At 42.1% G+C, this 22094-nt stretch overlaps 1 protein-coding gene across 1 annotated transcript in view; it reads left to right on the forward strand.

Annotated features, from left to right (window-relative positions):
* LOC129821473 (nebulin-like) overlaps nt 1–22094 on the forward strand; it is an 81282-nt gene that overhangs the window by 5925 nt on the left and 53263 nt on the right. The window contains exons 4-48 of the mRNA XM_055879157.1: nt 66–275; nt 498–602; nt 1851–1955; nt 2644–2748; nt 2862–2969; nt 3541–3657; nt 4282–4383; nt 4763–4870; nt 5061–5165; nt 5319–5417; nt 6029–6133; nt 6362–6469; nt 6603–6716; nt 6962–7159; nt 7446–7553; nt 7765–7863; nt 8134–8238; nt 8482–8589; nt 8709–9020; nt 9568–9774; nt 9965–10069; nt 10456–10563; nt 10684–10995; nt 13780–13986; nt 14194–14298; nt 14413–14520; nt 14640–14951; nt 15061–15267; nt 15385–15489; nt 15727–15834; nt 15978–16289; nt 16420–16626; nt 16748–16852; nt 17014–17121; nt 17331–17642; nt 17872–18078; nt 18190–18294; nt 18904–19011; nt 19096–19407; nt 19495–19698; nt 19897–20001; nt 20184–20291; nt 20424–20735; nt 20823–21026; nt 21225–21329. Coding sequence (XP_055735132.1) covers nt 66–275; nt 498–602; nt 1851–1955; nt 2644–2748; nt 2862–2969; nt 3541–3657; nt 4282–4383; nt 4763–4870; nt 5061–5165; nt 5319–5417; nt 6029–6133; nt 6362–6469; nt 6603–6716; nt 6962–7159; nt 7446–7553; nt 7765–7863; nt 8134–8238; nt 8482–8589; nt 8709–9020; nt 9568–9774; nt 9965–10069; nt 10456–10563; nt 10684–10995; nt 13780–13986; nt 14194–14298; nt 14413–14520; nt 14640–14951; nt 15061–15267; nt 15385–15489; nt 15727–15834; nt 15978–16289; nt 16420–16626; nt 16748–16852; nt 17014–17121; nt 17331–17642; nt 17872–18078; nt 18190–18294; nt 18904–19011; nt 19096–19407; nt 19495–19698; nt 19897–20001; nt 20184–20291; nt 20424–20735; nt 20823–21026; nt 21225–21329 — 7119 coding nt within the window. The remainder of the gene's footprint in view (nt 1–65; nt 276–497; nt 603–1850; nt 1956–2643; nt 2749–2861; nt 2970–3540; nt 3658–4281; nt 4384–4762; nt 4871–5060; nt 5166–5318; nt 5418–6028; nt 6134–6361; nt 6470–6602; nt 6717–6961; nt 7160–7445; nt 7554–7764; nt 7864–8133; nt 8239–8481; nt 8590–8708; nt 9021–9567; nt 9775–9964; nt 10070–10455; nt 10564–10683; nt 10996–13779; nt 13987–14193; nt 14299–14412; nt 14521–14639; nt 14952–15060; nt 15268–15384; nt 15490–15726; nt 15835–15977; nt 16290–16419; nt 16627–16747; nt 16853–17013; nt 17122–17330; nt 17643–17871; nt 18079–18189; nt 18295–18903; nt 19012–19095; nt 19408–19494; nt 19699–19896; nt 20002–20183; nt 20292–20423; nt 20736–20822; nt 21027–21224; nt 21330–22094) is intronic.

Raw genomic sequence — 22094 nt, forward strand, 5'->3', positions numbered from 1 at the left:
TCACTAATAATAATATCAAAATAAAACTTTGGTCAAATCGACACTTGACTCATTGCCTCTACCAGGTGAAATACCGGATGGAGGGCAATAAGGTCAGGTGTACCAGTCTGTACGATGGGGAGGCCAGAGAGATCGCTCATGTCAAGCATGTCTCGGAGTTGATCAGCAAGGTTCTGTACAGGGCCAAGTGGGATGAGACTAAGGACAGGTACTTGCTGCCCCCTGATGCCCCTGAGCTTGTCCTGGCTGTGAAGAATGCTGCCAACTACAGCAAGGTAACTTCATACTCAGCCTTCACTCTAGTGGTGCTGTTACAACACTTGTCCCAGGCTAATTTATTGAGTCGTAGGAGATTATAATAATATTTTATACGTAGATTACTCAATTCAGGTGAATCAAGAATGATCTAAGTAATTCATCTTTATTCAAAAAAAGGTAGATTGCTTTTCTATATTTGAGCCGATGCAACTTCTCCTTTTGTTTTTCTGTGTGATCAGAAACTGTACACCGAGGCCTGGGATGAGGACAAGACCATGTGCTATCCCTACAGTGACTCTCCTGAGCTGCGCAGGGTGGCAAAGGCACAGGAGGTCCTCAGTGATGTGAGTACTGCAACTACCTGTTGGTATTCAAACCTCACTTAACTACACTTTTCCTTGTAATTACAGCAAGTTGATATCAGTGTTAAGTCGGTTTTATAGTACTGTTTTATAGTACTGTTTTATAGTACTGTTTTATAGTACTGTTTTATAGTTACTGTTTTATAGTACTGTTTTATAGTACTGTTTTATAGTTACTGTTTTATAGTTACTGTTTTATAGTTACTGTTTTATAGTACTGTTTTATAGTACTGTTTTATAGTACTGTTTTATAGTTACTGTTTTATAGTTACTGTTTTATAGTACTGTTTTATAGTTACTGTTTTATAGTTACTGTTTTATAGTACTGTTTTATAGTACTGTTTTATAGTACTGTTTTATAGTTACTGTTTTATAGTACTGTTTTATAGTTACTGTTTTATAGTTACTGTTTTATAGTTACTGTTTTATAGTTACTGTTTTATAGTTACTGTTTTATAGTACTGTTTTATAGTACCTTTTTATAGTACCTTTTTATAGTTACTGTTTTATAGTACTAATTTATAGTTACTGTTTTATAGTTACTGTAAGTTGTATTTGAACAGCATTCCTTTCTTACACTGGGTGATTGTTATAACTGGTTGTTCTATGATTTAAATGTTGTAAGTCATAAATATCCTTCTCAACAACACTTTCTAGAATGCAGTGTCTGCGTCAGTCAGTCAGCTGAACCACATCCATGAGTGTGGTGGTTCACTTTGTAATTCACTTGGAACAATTCATTGCTCACATCGCATTACTTGACAGTAAGGTGTCCTACATCAATCAGACTTCAGGAATTTTTGCTTCCTGAGCTTTTTGTTTTCTGCTGACTCAGATGTTCCATATGAAAACATTTCCTCTGAGCAGCTATTTCTACATGTAGGATGCAATTAAAATGGTCAATGCTGTCGCTCTTTTTTTTAAGTGAACTTCAGATTTCCGCTGATCCAGTTTATTGGCTTTTCCAGTTAGATATCATCATGCAGAGCATTACCACATGTAGCTAACAGGCATCACATGTTGTGTCAAAGGTATTGATTAGAGAAACATCTCGTCATGGCCTGGGGTGGCCTAGCGGTCACTGCTGCTGCTTTCAGAGTGAATAAGCTGGTGTTAATATGGGTTCGAACCCAGCACACACCCTTCTAACACACTGTCCTCCTTACTTTCCTGTCTCTCCTCTGTGTCTCTTCTTTTCCTCTCACCATTCTGTTCTGCTCCATTCTGCAGATCCTGTACAAGAAGGGTCATGCTGAACGCACGGCGAAGTACACCTCTCTGGCTGTCTCTAATGATATGGAGATGGCCAAGAAAAATTTTGAACAGCGCAGTGACGTAAGTGGTGTGACACACACACACACACACACACACACACACACACACACACACACACACACACACACACACACACACACACACACACACACACACACACACACACACACACACACACACACACACACACACACACACACACACACACACACACACACACTGATTCATTGACAATGGCTTCTCATCATCCTTGACAACGTTGTAATGTAGACATTTGAGAGACTCATTATCATAGCCCTTAGCTGTAGAGTCCTGACAGAGAGGACAGGGTGGACCAGTGGGTGCTGTCAGTCACTGCCTGACATGGGTAAAGTCCCCAGCCCTGCTGTCCTTGTCCCTGGGAGATAGAGGGGGATGACTGCCACCTGCTCCATGATATTATTGGAAGGCAGCAGCCCTGTTCTGGCAGACAGACGTGGTGCAACGACAATAGCCTGAGATTATTTTATATCCTCACCGCTCCCAACATGTTTTTAGACACCCCCTGTAGTTGCAGAGGCCCCAACAATTTCAGCATCCATCTATAATGTTCATATCATTCTGTTTTGAATGACTTTTAAGGCAACATTTTGACAGATAATATTTTAAGTGTTTCTTGATTGTGTCATGCCTCTATTTTGCCATTTTAGTTCAGTAGCTTATTTTAAATGACCCCAATGTCTGACTTTTCCTTGCTTTTCTCTTGCAGCTCAAGTACCATGAGGACTACAACAAGAACGTCAAGGGCCACTGGTGCGAAACACCCTACATTGATGTGGCTGTTGCTAGGGTGGCTATGGACAACGTCAGCAATGTAAGAGCCCACTATTGTATAGCATATTAATAGTTATTGGCATAATTTACATTACAGTATGCCTTCATCAAATCATAACCTGTCATATCTATATTTGTCTTTTCTCATTTCAGAAAAAGTACACGGCTGCATATGAGGACATAAAAGACCAAATCAATTTTATGCAAACTGAGACGCCAGAATACAAACAGAACAAGAAGGCTGGTCACGCTGCCAGCTCAGTGAGTCTATAAGCCCTCAAAGAGAGGGACATAAAGGAGAACACACTAGCACACACAACACACACATACACACACCAACCAACCAACCAGCTAACCAACCAACCAGCTGTCTTCTGCTTCTATCAGAGAATAGAAGCAGGAAAGTGGGAGCTGGCTGAGTATATTTTTATAGATCCATCTCATGCGGCAGCAAGCAGAGAGACACACGACACTGGTTTGACCTCGAGCTCTAAACAGAGCGTGAGTCAACACCGTGACTCTTTTGTCACGCAGACATCAAGATGTGCCCACACATGTTCTGTACCCAGAATCAGAACACTTGATAAAGAATAAATCACTGGCAAACAGTAGTTTGAAAACATTTAGGCTATAACGTAGGTGGTAACAAAACTGTAGCTTTTTAGTTTTGAGAAGGAGTCATTGCCTATAAGCATTTTTCAATCAAATTTAAACACTTCAATCCAAAATCTGCTATGATGATGAGTAATTGTATTAACCTTGCCATGAATCACTGTATCACAGCAAACCATATATATAATGTATTGACTTGTACCCATTCTTCTCTCCTCAGATCAAATACAAGAAGGACTATGAGAAGAGCAAAGCGGTGGCTGACTACAATGTTCTCCCAGCCTCTGACAACCCTATGCTCAGGCAGCTGAGATACGCTGGCACCATCTTGAGTGACGTAAGTGTCTAAGTCGGGGAGACTGAACCATTGGTCCAAACAGGTGTCATACTCAAATAGACAGAAGTTACAGGAAGCTAAACAATCACGTCTCTTCTATGAGAGGCAGTCATTAGTTACAGAAAATCATTCAGTATCCCATCCCATGTTCTGGCAGACAGCAACAGTTATCTTTCATCTCCGTTCTCAAAAGTCACTACTCGTGTTTCAAATGAACTTGTATAGTTTTTACTAGTACATTTTTATTTAGACAGTTGGCAGTTTGCTAGTTGGACAGTTTGATAGTTGGCTGCTAACAGGGTAGAAGTTATCACAGCAGATTCCTGCTAGTTAAATCATGACAGTGAGTAAGGGTGCACCCCCCTCTTACTGAATTATCAGGAGCCACTTATACTGTAGTTAACCCACTGAAGGTGTAACATGACCCAAGCGCTACTTTGATGAGTCTAGTTAGTTACTAGTCATTCACTGTCAACTTATTAATAATTAGTGTAATAAGATGGACATAGTTTTACTCATTTTGCCGAATTTCATCAATTGAAAGCCAAATACTAACTTTGATATGCATTTGAGACATATAAATACTTTTGTTTGCCATTTTTTCTCTGATCACTCCCTTTGCAGAAAGTGTACAAGGCCAGCTATGAGAAATCTAGGGGGTCCAGTATCAACTACTGTGATACGCCCAAATTCAAGATGGACTCTGTTGTACAAAAGTTCAGTGACGTGAGTATTCCCTTCATAGTCTTCACTGATTTTTAAAAAATTGTTCAACAAATCATTGAACAGCACGTTTTACAATTCCTTTTTACATTTTAGTCATTGAGCAGACACTTATCCAGAGCGACTTACAGTTAGTGCATTTAAGATAGCTAGGTGAGACAACCACACGACACAGTCATAGTAAGTACATTTCTTCTCAATAAAGTAGCTATCAGCAAAGTCAGTGCTATTAAAAAAGACAAGTGATAGTGTTAGTTCAAGAAAGACATTACAAATGGCAGCAACGACCCAACTGATCATTTAAAGTGGATCTCCATTATTGTATGTAAGGCAAATGGATCTTACATGGATTAATCTTTACTCCCTCTATCTCCCCTCACAGGTACATTATAAAGACAAGTATAAGAATGAGGTGAAGGGACACTATATTGGCAGCTATGAGGACATCTACATGCTTCACTGCAAGAAAGTGGAGGAGATAAAGAGCGAGGTAAGTCATGTTGCATTGTTTTTATTTTATTCTCTTCTCTGATGCTTTGTTAAGAGTAACACATTGGTTGTCTCTCAAATGGCTCCTTACTCCTTATATAGTGCACTAGTTTGATCCAGGGCCCAGTGTACGACAGGCAAGTTCACTCTCAGTGATTAGAAAGTAATCATCTGTTCTTCTGTCTTTTCAGCAAAATTACAAAGCAGATTATGAGGACATCAAGACAAGATGTTTCTATCCTCAAACCATGACGCCAGAATATGAGGCTTATAAGAAAGTTGCACAGTGTAAAGATGTAAGTATGCCTCTTGAGGAAATTGTACAAATTATAACCAGTCAGTTGCACTATGATTAGCATGGATAAAGCCTTTCCATTGAACATTAGATTGACATAATCCTTTCTTTTTTATTCTTGATATTGATATGTATAATTTACTTTTTTTTGCAGAAAGTTTACCGGCAACATCCGGACACAGTGAAATTTACGCAAGTGACAGACTCGCCTGTTCAAGTGCAATCTGCCATCAACGCCAAACAGCTGAGTGATGTATGTATTCAACTTTTACGACAGACCTTATATGAGTGTTAAGTTCCATTTTAAATAGCTTCAGTATGAAATTACAATTACGTATATCTGTCTCCCTTAAAAAATAGGTATTTTGACCTCAATGGAACAACCTGTTAAAAAGTATATGATTTAGAATTTTGTTCGAATTTTGGAACAAATACCAGAAAAGAGACTTCAAGGTTGAGCCGTTGCCATGACACTAAAGGTTCCTGAAGGCTATTGCCTGAAAATGTGCTCATTCATCCACTTAGCACATAGCTTAGCTGTCTTCCTGCGGACGCCATGGAAACCAGAGAGTGTTATCTCTCTCTCTCTGTAGTATTAATAGCAACATGCATTCAGTCTGCTGAAAATAACCCTAGTCTCAAATGAGAGGAGGGGGGCTGACAGTTATGAGAGACTACTCTGAAAAGGAGAGGCCTCTCACTCCTTTGAGACAGGCAGCACTGCCCTCTAGTGGTGTGGAATGACCCATGTAGTACTCATCTTCTCCACAATATAGCTCTCCTCTGTTCTACATAGTGCCAACCGTACATTTTCCTGTACCTGACTGTACTATATTTTCATGAGGTTCTTCCTGTCTTTTCCAGCTCAACTACCATGCAGCGTATGAGTTGGATAAGTTTAAGTGTGCCCTGCCCCCAGACTACCCGTTCTTCATCCAGTCCAAAGTTAATGCATTTAACCTTAGTGATGTAAGCCAAATTCTGTTGATGATACTGTAGATAATGTTTTTAAAATCCAGTTGTAATTCGAATCCAGTTATAATTTCATTTGTTATAATATGATTTGAAAATAATATGCTTGTATTGACATAATTTCACAATCATTGTAGTTGGTTATTGTTGACCTCATTGGATAAACCCTCCTGATTTTTACTTGCATGATACTGATATCTTCAATGTATTTGTAACTCTGTGCAGAATTGTTACAAGTATGATTGGGAGAAAGCAAAAGCCAAGCAGTTTGAGTTTAAGGGTGATGCTATCTCGATCCTTGCAGCCCGTGCCCACACAAACATAGCCAGTGACGTGAGTATGCATGCACTGAAATAAACATCTACACATACATGTAATATTAGTATTCATATTGATAATGCTGACAGTTTCCTTTGGTGTACTTTGTAGTATAGGCCTTGACCTAACTTTTGCTCTTTGCTCTCAGGTCAAATACAAGAAGGATTTTGAGAAGAACAAGGGAAAGATGGTGGGAGCCCTCAGCATCCGCGACGACCCCAAGATGCTACACTCCATGCACGTGGCCAAAATACAGAGTGATGTAAGTCATTTTCCTGCCCAGGGAACAAAGATTTGACAAAAAATTAGCCGGCTAGCTTAATCGGGCACATTTGAAATGTTGGTTGATGTGCAATGTCTTTGACAAATAAATCTAATAAAGTAAAGTAAATTCCAATTAGTTTTGGTATGACACAGAAATATGAGGATAGTGGCTGTCAGTGTGACATACTCTCATAGAGAGTATGTGGTGCCTCACCTTCTAATTCTCTCAAACTCTCTCCACAGCGTGAGTACAAGAAGGACTACGAGAAGACAAAGACCAAGTACATCACCACGCTGGACATGATGTCTAACACCCTGGCCAAGAAGTCCCAGGGTATCGCCAGCATGGCCGGCTACAGAACCATCCACAACCGCTACTTCCTGCCCTACGACGCCATGTCCCTGGACCTGGCCAAGAATGCCAACATCATCCAGAGTGACGTAAGAACACCATCACCCAGATTGATAGATAGATTGATTGATTGATTGATAGATTGATTGATAGATAGATAGATAGATAGATAGATAGATAGATAGATAGATAGATAGATTGATTGATTGATTAATTAATCTGGCTGATTGATCGAATTGAATGATCGATTGATTTAGTTTGCTTTCATCCTATTAAAGGTCTGGGGAAAAGGTTTTTATAATATTGGAGTATTTCAAAAATGGTAGAAGTTTAAAGAAAGTATTACTCCCACTTGGTTATTTTCCCTCACTATAGAATGAATACCATTCAGACTACAACAACTTCACCAAGGGATCTGGTTGGGTCACCTTCGGCTCCATGGAAGTGGAGAAGGCCAAGAAAGCCGGAGAGATCCTCAATGAGGTAGCTACTACAACATGATCTAGTTCAAGGTTTAAGTTTATTTGCCATAATGTGGTACATTAATCAGGAAACCATACCATAGCTCTCACAATAAAAATGTTTTGATATGTTTTGTTATTAATGGTCTTTTCTTGCCTTGACAATATAAAAACACAACAAGATTGGTTTCATCTGCTTTGACCTATTTGTTCCCTTTTTTCCTCCACTTCAGAGAAAGTACCGTCAGCACCCAGACACCGTCCCGTTCACTTCCATCGCTGACCATCCAGTCATGATGCAGGCCCAGGTCAACCAGCTAATGAGGAGTGATGTGAGTGTTATTATACAGTATGAACATTATTGGATGATAGAATCGTGTAATTCAGATCATTTAGACATCATGGGGCGGTTTCCCTATGTCGAGCAAACTGTTTACTTCATAGCGGTTACATATTCAACTTAGTACAAATATGATTTTTTTTAAATATATAAATAAAGATGAAACAATCAGTAATTCATTTATTTGGATGGAGCACCTATTTTATATCTATAAATATGTGTTTGTGCACTCAATACAATTTGTATTCTTCTTCCCCTGCAGCTTCACTACAAGAAGGGTCTTGAGGAGATCCACCAGAAGTACTCTCTGCCCCATAATGACCCCCAGTTCCTTCAGGCCAAATGCAACGCCTACAACATCAGCAAGGTACTGTTGACCAACACTAATAAGTTATGCCTCGTATTCATATTTAATTTAATGAATTATCAAATGTTTTATCAGATTATCACTGCCTGCCCGTTATATAAAGAGCACACTACTCTGCACTGTGTAGACATCTTTCCTCCAAATACAACTGTGCCTTCTTGGGTGTGCACTGCATGCCTATACTGTGTTGTATTAGTGTCTCATGGAAATAGTGTATTTATTTACCGTATTGCTTTATTTCAGAACTACTACAAGCAAAGCTGGGAGGAAACCATTGCGAAAGGCTACGACATGAGGCCAGATGCTATCTCTGTCATCCATGCTAAGCATGGCAGACATATTGCCAGTGATGTAAGTATGCAATAAATCACCAGGACAACATAAAAAGCTGTACAGGATGTAGTCAACAACAATGTTCCTACGTTGAATAGTGTCAGATTATCTGATCATTTTTTACTTGTTCCTTTCAGATCCAGTACAAGAAAGACCATGTGAAGGGAAGAGGCAAACAAGTGGGCTGCCGTAATCTTCAGGATGACCCCTTGCTGGTGCACTACATGCAGGTGGCCAAGATGCAGAGTGAGAGGAACTACAAGAAGGACTACCACAAGTCCAAGCTGAAGTACTGCTCCCCAGTTGACATGATGAGTGTTGCACATGCTAAGCAAGCCTCTGCAGTGCAAACCTATACTGGCTACAGGAAAGTCCAACACCATTACAGTCTTCTCCCTGACTCCATGAACCTTGAGCTGGCTCGCAACATGAACACCAATGCCAGTGATGTGAGTACTCTGACTCCTACCCAGGGATAGAACTAAATTATTTTCTGACTGGCCAGAAGGGCAATTTCTACCCAGGTGACATTCTACTAGTGAAGCGTCCAAAATCTGTGCCATGCGGTATTTGAAAAGATAATGTTTTAAGGGCTCCCGAGTGGTGCAGTGGTCTAAGGCACTGCATCTCAGTGCTAGAGGGATCACTGGTTCGATTCCAGGCTGTATCACAACCGGCCGTGATTGGGAGTCCCATAGGGCGCGCACAATTGGCCCAGCTTCGTCCAGGTTAGGGTTTGGCCGGGGTAGGTCGTCATTGTAAATACGAATTTGTTCTTAACTGACTTGCCTAGTTAAATAAAAAAAATAAAAACGTTTCACTGGCCTGGTGGGCTAGTTTGGCACATTTTCTACTAGCCTGGTTGGAAAAGTACTAGCCTCCGGCCTTTAGAAACTCTAGCTTTAACTTGTAAGTTGTAATGCTGCATCTTCGATTTTTATTGTAGTGGCTTTTTGCAGCATTTCTCACATTGTCTCCTCTCCTTGCCGGATGCAGGTGAACTACAAAGCGGATTGGGAGAACTATGTGAAGGGAACTGGCTGGATCCCTATCGGATCCATTCCAGTGGAGCTAGCCAAGCAGGCCGGCGCCGCTCTGGACGAGCACAAGTACAGGCAGCACCCTGAAAACTTTAAATTCACCAGCAAGATGGACGGCATGAATATGGAGCTGTGCAAGCAGAACCAAAAGATTATGAATGTTGTGAGTAGTATTTACTTACTAGGAAGGCCAAAAATCGATTCCATGGTTGTCCATTGAATTGAATTTTTCTATTTAATACATTTGGTCGAAATACACTTTGTATTAAATACTTTTTGTTGGATGGAATTTAATTGAACTGAACAGAAGTGTTGATTTAAATCTATTGTTGTTATGATGTGTTTTTTTGCAGCATGACTATAAAGCCAGTGGAGAGAAGTTCCTGCACACCTACAATCTCCCTGCAGATGCACCAGAGTTCATGCAAGCTAAATACAACGCTGTCAACATCAGCAAGGTTGGTTACATGTTGATCACAGTCCATACTATTATATACCTTTGCTATCATACACAATCAATACACATATACATCCATGCATTAATTGAAATGTGCCTTTATTTATACTGTATAGTTGGTTATATGTTGACTGATTACAGTCCTATTTTATACACACACACACACACACACACACACACACACACACACACACACACACACACACACACACACACACACACACACACACACACACACACACACACACATATATATATACTGTATATGTATATATATTAATTGAATGCTTTTAAACACAGTTAATATACACATATTCATTGACCATGATGCATTCATTGAAATGTGTCTGTAAGTAATGTGTTTATTTCTCATTCTCCTCATCACAGAACTATTACACATACGCTCACCGTCAAGACATTCTCAAAGGACACCAGATGAAGGCAGATGCCATCCCCATCATGGCTGCCAGGGCCTGCACTAATATTGCCAGCAATGTACGTATGAATTGGAAGAAATTCAAAATCTGTATTTTGGTTTATTGATTAACCATAGTTGACCATAATCATGACATGCTATTCATGGTATTTACATTCATCATTGTATTTCCTTTACAGTACAAGTACAAGCTGGCGTACGAGAAGGGAAGAGGCAAACAAGTGGGCTGCCGTAATCTTCAGGATGACCCCTTGCTGGTGCACTACATGCAGGTGGCCAAGATGCAGAGTGAGAGGAACTACAAGAAGGACTACCACAAGTCCAAGCTGAAGTACTGCTCCCCAGTTGACATGATGAGTGTTGCACATGCTAAGCAAGCCTCTGCAGCACAAACCTATGCTGGCTACAGGAAGAGCCTCCACAACTACACTCTTCTCCCTGAGGCAATGCCTGTTCAGCTGGCTCGCACCATGATGGAAATCCAGAGCAACGTGAGTTCATTTCAATATCCTTGCCATTCAATACCATAATGATGGTATGAAACCAGGCTTGGCTGTGTAAGTGTACTATCAACCTGTGTGCATAAGCAGTAACTACTATCGATCCGGTGGGCATCAGCACTAACCACATCCATTGCTGACAATAGTAGTAATAATTTTTGTGAACAATAGTTTATTTTGAGTGAGAGGTACATGTCTGATACCTGTCCTGTCCTGAAACCTGACCTGTTCTGATACCTGTCCTGATACCTGTCCTGTCCTGAAACCTGACCTGTTCTGATACCTGTCCTGTCCTGAAACCTGACCTGTTCTGATACCTGTCCTGATACCTGTCCTGTCCTGAAACCTGACCTGTCCTGATACCTGACCTGTTCTGATACCTGTCCTGTCCTGAAACCTAACCTGTTTTGATACCTGTCCTGATACCTGTCCTGATACCTGTCCTGTCCTGAAACCTGACCTGTCCTGATACCTGTCCTGTCCTGAAACCTTACCTGTTCTGATACCTGTCCTGATACCTGTCCTGTCCTGAAACCTGACCTGTCCTGATACCTGACCTGTTCTGATACCTGTCCTGTTCTGAAACCTAACCTGTTTTGATACCTGTCCTGAAACCTGACCTGTCCTGATACCTGTCCTGTCCTGAAACCTTACCTGTTCTGATACCTGTCCTGATACCTGTCCTGTCCTGAAACCTGACCTGTCCTGATACCTGACCTGTTCTGATACCTGTCCTGTCCTGAAACCTAACCTGTTTTGATACCTGTCCTGAAACCTGACCTGTCCTGATACCTGTCCTGTCCTGAAACATGACCTGTCCTGATACCTGACCTGTTCTGATACCTGTCCTGTCCTGAAACATGACCTGTCCTGATACCTGACCTGTTCTGATACCTGTCCTGTCCTGAAACCTAACCTGTTTTGATACCTGTCCTGTCCTGATACCTGTCCTGATACCTGTCCTGTCCTGAAACCTGACCTGTCCTGATACCTGACCTGTTCTGATACCTGACCTGTTCTGATACCTGACCTGTTTTGATACCTGTCCTGATACCTGTCCTGATACCTGTCCTGTCCTGAAACCTGACCTGTCCTGATACCTGTCCTGTCCTGAAACCTTACCTGTTCTGATACCTGTCCTGATACCTGTCCTGTCCTGAAACCTGACCTGTCCTGATACCTGACCTGTTCTGATACCTGTCCTGTTCTGAAACCTAACCTGTTTTGATACCTGTCCTGAAACCTGACCTGTCCTGATACCTGTCCTGTCCTGAAACCTTACCTGTTCTGATACCTGTCCTGATACCTGTCCTGTCCTGAAACCTGACCTGTCCTGATACCTGACCTGTTCTGATACCTGTCCTGTCCTGAAACCTAACCTGTTTTGATACCTGTCCTGAAACCTGACCTGTCCTGATACCTGTCCTGTCCTGAAACATGACCTGTCCTGATACCTGACCTGTTCTGATACCTGTCCTGTCCTGAAACATGACCTGTCCTGATACCTGACCTGTTCTGATACCTGTCCTGTCCTGAAACCTAACCTGTTTTGATACCTGTCCTGTCCTGATACCTGTCCTGATACCTGTCCTGTCCTGAAACCTGACCTGTCCTGATACCTGACCTGTTCTGATACCTGTCCTGTTCTGAAACCTAACCTGTTTTGATACCTGTCCTGAAACCTGACCTGTCCTGATACCTGTCCTGTCCTGAAACCTTACCTGTTCTGATACCTGTCCTGATACCTGTCCTGTCCTGAAACCTGACCTGTCCTGATACCTGACCTGTTCTGATACCTGTCCTGTCCTGAAACCTAACCTGTTTTGATACCTGTCCTGAAACCTGACCTGTCCTGATACCTGTCCTGTCCTGAAACATGACCTGTCCTGATACCTGACCTGTTCTGATACCTGTCCTGTCCTGAAACATGACCTGTCCTGATACCTGACCTGTTCTGATACCTGTCCTGTCCTGAAACCTAACCTGTTTTGATACCTGTCCTGTCCTGATACCTGTCCTGATACCTGTCCTGTCCTGAAACCTGACCTGTCCTGATACCTGACCTGTTCTGATACCTGACCTGTTCTGATACCTGACCTGTTCTGATACCTGTCCTAATACCTGCCCTGATAACGGTCCTGATATCTGTCCTGATACCAGTCCTGTCCTGATACCTGTCCTGATACCTGTCCTGATACCTGTCCTGATAGCTGTCCTGATACCTGTCCTGATTCCTGTCCTGATACCTGTCCAGATACCTGCCCTGATAACTGTCCTGATACATTCCCCGATACCTGTCCTGTCCTGATACCTGTTCTCTTCTGTCCTGTTCCAATACCTGCCCAGATACCTGCCCTGATACCTGTCCTGTACTGATATAGGTCCTGATACCTGTCATGTTCTGATACCTGTCCTGTACCTGCCCTGATACGTTTCCTGTCCTGTCCTGATACCTGTCCTGATACCTGTCTTGATACCTACCCTGATACCTGTCTTGATACCTGTCCTGATACCTGCCCTGATAGCTGTCCTTATACCTGTCCTTATACCTGTCTTCCTACATGTCCTGATACCTGTCTTGGTACCTGTCCTGATACCTGTTCTAAAACCTGTTTTAATACCATTACTGATACCTGTCCTGATACCTATCTTGATAGCTGTCCTGATAGCTGTCCTGTACTGATACCTGTCCTTATACCCGTCCTTATACCTTTCCTTATACCTGTCCTAATACCTGATGTGATACCTTTCCTGTTTCGCTGTGTGTCTCTACAGAACACCTATAAGTCTGACTACAACAACGTGTACAGGGGTTCTGGCTGGATTCCTATTGGCTCTATGGAGGTGGAGTTGGCTAAGACAGCCAAGGCAGCCCTAGATGAGCACGGCTACCGTGTGCACCCCAGCACCCTGAAGTTCACCAGTCTGACTGATCAGATGAACATGGCCCTTGCCATGACCAACACCAAGTTACTTGATGACGTAAGAACATAAACTAACTTTGATTATCGTTTATTGTTTTTTAGGATCTATTTTAGCTCACCAAGGCTAGTCTTTCAGAAGTCATACATTTATTGAGTTAACATACAAGATATGAGGAAATTAATGGTTTTCATGTATTTATTCCATGTATTCTATTCCCTACTATGGATGTTGAATGTGATTACCTTGTTCTTTCTCTCTGTGCAGGCTTCATACAGAGCATCTGGCGAGAAGTTCAAGCACACGTACAACCTGCCTGCAGACAGCCCTCAGTTCCTCCAGGCCAAGTACAACGCCCAGACCCTGAGCGAGGTCAGTACACACCCACAAACACACACAGACTCAATTTCTCTGACATTTTAAAGATGTGCAAGTAATGCCTATAGATAAGCGATGTTTGACTGTGGTTTCTTTGATTTCTCCTAGTCTCACTACAAGCACAAGTGGGTGGAAGATATCGCCAAAGGCTACGACATGAGGCCAGATGCTATCTCTGTCATCCATGCTAAGCATGGCAGACATATTGCCAGTGATGTAAGTATGCAATAAATCACCAGGACAACATAAAAAGCTGTACAGGATGTAGTCAACAACAATGTTCCTACGTTGAATAGTGTCAGATTATCTGATCATTTTTTACTTGTTCCTTTCAGATCCAGTACAAGAAAGACCATGTGAAGGGAAGAGGCAAACAAGTGGGCTGCCGTAATCTTCAGGATGACCCCTTGCTGGTGCACTACATGCAGGTGGCCAAGATGCAGAGTGAGAGGAACTACAAGAAGGACTACCACAAGTCCAAGCTGAAGTACTGCTCCCCAGTTGACATGATGAGTGTTGCACATGCTAAGCAAGCCTCCGCAGCACAAACCTATATTGGCTACAGGAAGGTTCGACACCACTACACTCTTCTCCCTGACTCCATGAACCTTGCGTTGGCTCGCACCGTGAATGCCAGTTGCAGTGATGTGAGTACTGTTTATGCAACTTCAGCCTAGTACTAGGTGTGTACGTTTTCTTTTAAAAAGCTTTCGGGTATCAAATACTTAATTTATTTGCCTTTGTTTCATTCTCCAGTACGAGTACAAGTCTGACTGGAACAACTATGTGAGAGGAACGGGATGGATTCCTGTTGGCTCACTGCCGGTGGAGCTTGCAAAGGTTGGCGCGGACATCCAGAGTGAACATAAGTACCGTACACACCCTTCCAAATTCCAGTTCAAGAAGCTGATGGACTCCATGGACATGGTCCTGGCCACTGACAACAACAAGATCATGAACAAGGTGAACTATAAACTGTAACACCATATTGGAAATTAAAAGCAGATTGTTTAAATTGTGATGTTTTCTCGTTTGTCCTAATGTTATTATTTATCTGTGTTTGTGTCAATTACATTGCAGCAAGAATACACCAAACAATGGCACAAGGACAAGCTCACAGTCCATGTGATGCCAGATGCCCCTGAGATTGTCCTGGCCAAGGCTAATGCTATCAACATGAGTCAGGTATGATCATCACGTCACATCTTCCAATGTCACTACTAACTAATACTGTATACGACGGCATACTTGTTGCCCCTTTCTAACTAGTTACTGTAATTTTAATGATAATCTATAGAATCAAAACTACTTTCAAAAGTCTGAAAGTCACAGACATTCAAACTGTAATTTAAAAGTAAGAACCATGCATTTAATAGTCCTTTTTAGGCTCTGTTTCTAAGCTGTGTCCATATACCTCTTCAGAAGCTTTACAAATCCGGTCTGGAGGACATGTATAAAAAGGGCTACGATCTCAAACCTGATGCCATTGCTGTTCTGGCTGCCAAGAAAGGCACTACCATTGCCAGTGACGTAAGTGTAAAAGAATTTAATTTCTGTTTGCTTGCTGCATAGATCCTGTTTTCTGTCACTTTAATCAGCTATCAACTGTGTAGAGAATTAATGTGATCAGATGCTGCTTCTGTAATTGACTAAACACCTGTATATTTTTACAGTACAAGTACAAGCTGGCGTACGAGAAGGGAAGAGGCAAACAAGTGGGCTGCCGTAATCTTCAGGATGACCCCTTGCTGGTGCACTACATGCAGGTGGCCAAGATGCAGAGTGAGAGGAACTACAAGAAGGACTACCACAAGTCCAAGCTGAAGTACTGCTCCCCAGTTGACATGATGAGTGTTGCACATGCTAAGCAAGCCTCTGCAGTGCAAACCTATGCTGGCTACAGGAAAGTCCAACACCACTACACTCTTCTCCCTGACTCCATGAACCTTGCGTTGGCTCGCACCATGAATGCCAGTTGCAGTGATGTGAGTTCAGCAGTTACATAGTAACATAGCGCCAACTAAACATAGTAAAAATTGGTGATAAATTATACATTCTTGCCACTCATATTATTGTTTTGCTAATCACCCGTTTCTCAACTCTGTCTTTCTATAGTACGAGTACAAGTCTGACTGGAACAACTATGTGAAAGGAACGGGATGGATTCCTATTGGCTCACTGCCGGTGGAGCTTGCAAAGGTTGGCGCGGACATCCAGAGTGAACATAAGTACCGTACACACCCTTCCAAATTCCAGTTCAAGAAGCTGATGGACTCCATGGACATGGTCCTGGCCACTGACAACAACAAGATCATGAACAAGGTATGCTCAGACCGGACGTGTAGGTTTGTGAAAAATAAAGCTGTTACCACAGTTTGTTTCTAATGTTGTGTCTTATAATGATAGTCTAGGTTAATTGATTGGTGAATCATTTTGATTGCAGCAAGAATACACCAAACAATGGCAGAAGGACAAGCTCACAGTCCATGTGATGTCAGATGCCCCTGAGATTGTCCTGGCCAAGGCTAATGCTATCAACATGAGTCAGGTAAGGCTACGTTTTTCACACTTGTGTGTTACTATCTATCATCAAAATATTCCTCTTTGTATCCATCGTGCTTTTGCAATATAACTTCAAATATGCCTTGGAAGTATTTAACAAGTGTTATTTTGGTCATATTTTTATAAATAGTTTCTCCTCCATTCCAGAAAACCTACAAAGCAGGTCTGGAGGCAATGTATAATAAGGGTTACGACCTGAAGGTTGATGCCATCACCATCCAGGCTGCCAAGCAGGGCACCAAAATCGCCAGCGACGTAAGTGACTCAGACCAACAATTAAAAGCCTTTAAAACCATTTTACAATGTGCTCCAACCTCTCCAACCTCTGTATGAGTATGTGAGCCTATCAGATCGGTTGGGATAAAGCAGAAGTAGAATTTCCATTGGACCTTGTGTCCAATAAATTCTTCTTCTTCGAAATATTAACTTTCGTTCTGGGAATAATACATTGTTTATTTACACAGTACAAGTACAAGCTGAATCACCAGAAGAATAGGGGAAAACAAGTGGGCTGCCGTAATCTTCAGGATGACCCCTTGCTGGTGCACTACATGGAGGTGGCCAGGTTGCAGAGTGACAAGAACTACAAGAAGGACTACCACAAGTCCAAGCTGAAGTACCACTCCCCGGTAGACATGATGAGTGTTGCGCATGCCAAACACGCCTCCACAGTGCAGACGTATGCTGGCTACAGGAAGATCCAGCACCATTATACTGTGCTTGCCGATGCCATGAACGTGGAGTTGGCTAAGCAGATGCAGACGATTGCCAGTGATGTGAGTATTATTCTATTCATAAATGCATAACAACAAACAAAAAAACAAGAACAACATGTTTTTGTATACAATGTATTTTAGTCAATAATAATAATAATTTATCAATAATTTATCCATTCCCCTATTCTGAGCTGTCAAACCACATCCAAATCTGTGAGAATGTTTTATGTTGTCCGTCATTTTTTTACTCTGTTTTTTAGAACCTGACAGTATTTACTTATTTCTGCAGAATTTGTACAAAAGTGACTATGAGACTTGCATCAAAGGCACAGGATGGATTCCCATTGGTTCTCTGGATGTAGAGAAAGCCAAAACAGCGGGCATGATTGGCAGTGAGAAACTTTACCGCCAACACCCCAGCGGCTTCAAGTTTACCAAAGACATGCACTCCATGGACCTCGTCCTTGCCAGTGCTAACAATGCGATCATGAACAAGGTCATTCTTTGGATCTATATCTAGGCACACTGTATATGTATACAATATATTATACACAACACATATACATAGTGATACATCAAAACACTAACAAATATATCTGTTTTATAGCAAACGTACATTGATACCTGGAATAAGGATAAGACCGCTGTCCACATGATGCCAGACTCAATGGAGGTGGTTTTGGCCAGAGCCAACAAGATCAACTGCAGTAATGTAGGTTATTCCTTCCACACCTCATCGTATTGTTCATTTACATTTACATTTACATTTAAGTCATTTAGCAGACGCTCTTATCCAGAGCGACTTACAAATTGGTGCATTCACCTAATGACATCCAGTGGAACAGCCACTTTACAATAGTGCATCTACATCTTTTAAGGGGGGGGGGGGGGCAGAAGGATTGCTTTATCCTATCCTAGGTATTCCTTGAAGAGGTGGGGTTTCAGGTGTCTCCGGAAGGTGGTGATTGACTCCGCTGTCCTGGCGTCGTGAGGGAGTTTGTTCCACCATTGGGGTGCCAGAGCAGCGAACAGTTTTGATTGGGCTGAGCGGGAACTGTACTTCCTCAGTGGTAGGGAGGCGAGCAGGCCAGAGGTGGATGAACGCAGTGCCCTTGTTTGGGTGTAGGGCCTGATCAGAGCCTGAAGGTACTGAGGTGCCGTTCCCCTCACAGCTCCGTAGGCAAGCACCATGGTCTTGTAGCGGATGCGAGCTTCAACTGGAAGCCAGTGGAGAGAGCGGAGGAGCGGGGTGAAGCGGGGTGATTTAGGCTGCATTGTCATAATTCAGTCATTCAAAACATGTTTTTCTTCTCCTGTACAGACACTGTATAAGCTTGCCAATGAACAGGACAAGAAGAAGGGTTATGACCTGCGCAACGATGCTATTGCAATCCAGGCAGCCAAACAGGGCACATCCATTGCTAGCGATGTGAGTTAAACACTGTTTATTCAATAAATGATGTGTGAACCAGCTTTTGAATGAAACCTAACTATCTCATTATCATGTATTAAGTTCAAATACAGGGCTGGCTACCGTAAACAGATTGGCCACCACATTGGAGCCCGCTGCATCGAGGATGACCCTCTGCTCATGCTGGCTCTGAACTCAGCCAAGATTGCCAGTGATGCCCTGTACAAGAAAGACTTCCACAAGTCCAAGACAAGGTTCCATCTCCCATTGGACATGATGGCCTTTGAGTTGGCCAAAAAGAACCAGATTCAGGTCAACCATGCCAAATATGTAACTCGCCTGCACAACTGGACCTGTCTGCCAGACTCCAGTGATGTCGTCCATGCCAGACATGTCTATGACATAGCGAGTGATGTAAGTATGAATTAACTAGATCATGTTTTTCCAGTGTAATTGTTTTTATTCTGGCCATTTTGACCTTTGTGGTATTGTTGTGTCTAGGCTGTGTACAAGGCTGATCTCAAGAGCCTGCAAGGTATCGGATGGGTTCCCATCGGCTCACTTGATGTTGAGAAGGCAAAGAAAGCCACAGAGGTCCTGAGTGAGAAGCTGTATCGTCAGCACCCGAGCAACTTCAAGTTCACCAGCTCAGTTCAAGACATGGGAATGGTTTTGGCTAAACAAAATAATGATAATGCCAACAAGGTATTTGACTAACTGGTATATCTTTACTAATCCTTTGCCTTCGTATGTTTCCCCTGGTAGATTATATTCAAATAATGATTCCATAATTTAAACCTGCTTTAATGTAATCTGATCTCCCCTACTTTGCATTATATTTGAGCCAATGATATGAAGAGGCACTTAATGTTGTTAGTTTGAACTTGAAACTCGTTATTGCAGCAAGCGTACACTGAGGCCTGGGAGAAGGACAAGACCAAGAACCACATTATGCCAGATGCGATGGAAGTGGTTTTGGCCAATGCAAATAAGTCCAACTACAGTTGGGTAAGTAAATGATGGGACAAAGGTAACCCTGCTGATGAAGGTATATGTTCAAAAATAATACTTATTGTTTGTTTTTTTCTTCAGTAAAATGTGTTGTAACTTTGTTAAATGCATTTTCAATAAATTGTGATTTGATTTGAAATACCCATATCTATGGATGTTTTATTTTCTTCTTCATACAGAACCAATACAGAAAAGCAATGGAAGAAGATAAGAAGAAGGGCTATGATTTGCGCAATGATGCCATTGCTATCATCGCAGCCAAGCACGGCAGGGAAATTATCAGTGATGTAAGTTCATTGAACATCTATCCATCGTAATCGATTATATTTCTTAACTATTTCATGACACAATATATAAAATGTACTTCTGGAAAATTAAGAGAATCCTCAACACTGCCATTTCATATTTGCTTTCTGTAGCACAAGTACAAGACTGGCTATCGTAAGCAGGTTGGCCACCACATTGGAGCGCGCTGCGTTGAGGATGACCCTCTGCTCATGCTGGCTATTAACTCAGCTAAGATTGCCAGTGATGCCCTGTACAAGAAGGACTTCCACCAGTCCAAAACCAAGTTCCACCTCCCATTGGACATGATGGCCTTTGAGTTGGCCAAAAAGAACCAGATTCAGGTCAACCATGCCAAATATGTAACACGCCTGCACAACTGGACCTGTCTGCCAGACTCCAGTGATGTCGTCCATGCCAGACATGTCTATGACATAGCGAGTGATGTAAGTATGAATTAACTAGATCATGTTTTTCCAGTGTAATTGTTTTTATTCTGGCCATTTTGACCTTTGTGGTATTGTTGTGTCTAGGCTGTGTACAAGGCTGATCTCAAGAGCCTGCAAGGTATCGGATGGGTTCCCATCGGCTCACTTGATGTTGAGAAGGCAAAGAAAGCCGCTGAGGTCCTGAGTGAGAAGCTGTATCGTCAGCACCCGAGCAACTTCAAGTTCACCGTCTCAGTTCAAGACATGGGAATGGTTTTGGCTAAACAAAATAATGATAATGCCAACAAGGTATTTGACTAACTGGTATATCTTTACTAATCCTTTGCCTTCGTATGTTTCCCCTGGTAGATTATATTCAAATAATGATTCCATCATTTAAACCTGCTTTAATGTAATCTGATCTCCCCTACTTTGCATTATATTTGAGCCAATGAAATGAAGAGGCACTTAATGTTGTTAGTTTGAACTTGAAACTCGTTATTGCAGCAAGCGTACACTGAGGCCTGGGAGAAGGACAAGACCAAGAACCACATTATGCCAGATGCGATGGAAGTGGTTTTGGCCAATGCAAACAAGTCCAACTACAGTTGGGTAAGTAAATTATGGCACAAAGGTAACCCTGCTGATGAATGTATACGTTCAAAAATAATACTTATTGGGGTTTTTTTTCTTGTTTTTTTTCGGTAAAGTATGTTGTAACATTGTTAAATGCATTTAAAATAAATTGTGATTTGATTGCCATTGCTATCATTGCTTGATGCCCTCAATCTCACATAAATTATCAATGAATCTACCAGGTACAACCCCAAATCCGTAAACACGGGCACCCTCATAGATATCATCCTAACTAACTTGCCCTCCAAATACACCTCTGCTGTTTTCAACCAAGATCTCAGCGATCACTGCCTTATTGCCTGCATCCGTAATGGGTCTGCGGTCAAACGACCACTCCTCATCACTGTCAAACACTCCCTAAAACACTTCAGCGAACAGGCCTTTCTAATCGACCTGGCCGGGGTATCCTGGAATGACATTGACCTCATCCCGTCAGTAGAGGATGCCTGGTCATACTTTAATAGTGCCTTCCTCACCATCTTAAATAAGCATGCCCCTTTAAAAAACGTAGAACAAGGAACAGATATAGCCCTTGGTTCTCTCCAGACCTGACTGCCCTTGACAAGCACAAAAACATCCTGTGGCGTTCTGCATTAGCATCGAATAGCCCCCGTGATATGCAACTTTTCAGGGAAGTTAGGAACCAATATACACAGGCAGTTAGGAAAGCTAAGGCTAGCTTTTTCAAACAGAAATTTGCATCCTGTAGTACAAACTCTAAAAAGTTCTGGGACACTGTAA

The sequence above is a fragment of the Salvelinus fontinalis genome, chromosome 23, assembly GCF_029448725.1.
Source record: "Salvelinus fontinalis isolate EN_2023a chromosome 23, ASM2944872v1, whole genome shotgun sequence".
NCBI classification, from domain to species: domain Eukaryota; kingdom Metazoa; phylum Chordata; class Actinopteri; order Salmoniformes; family Salmonidae; genus Salvelinus; species Salvelinus fontinalis.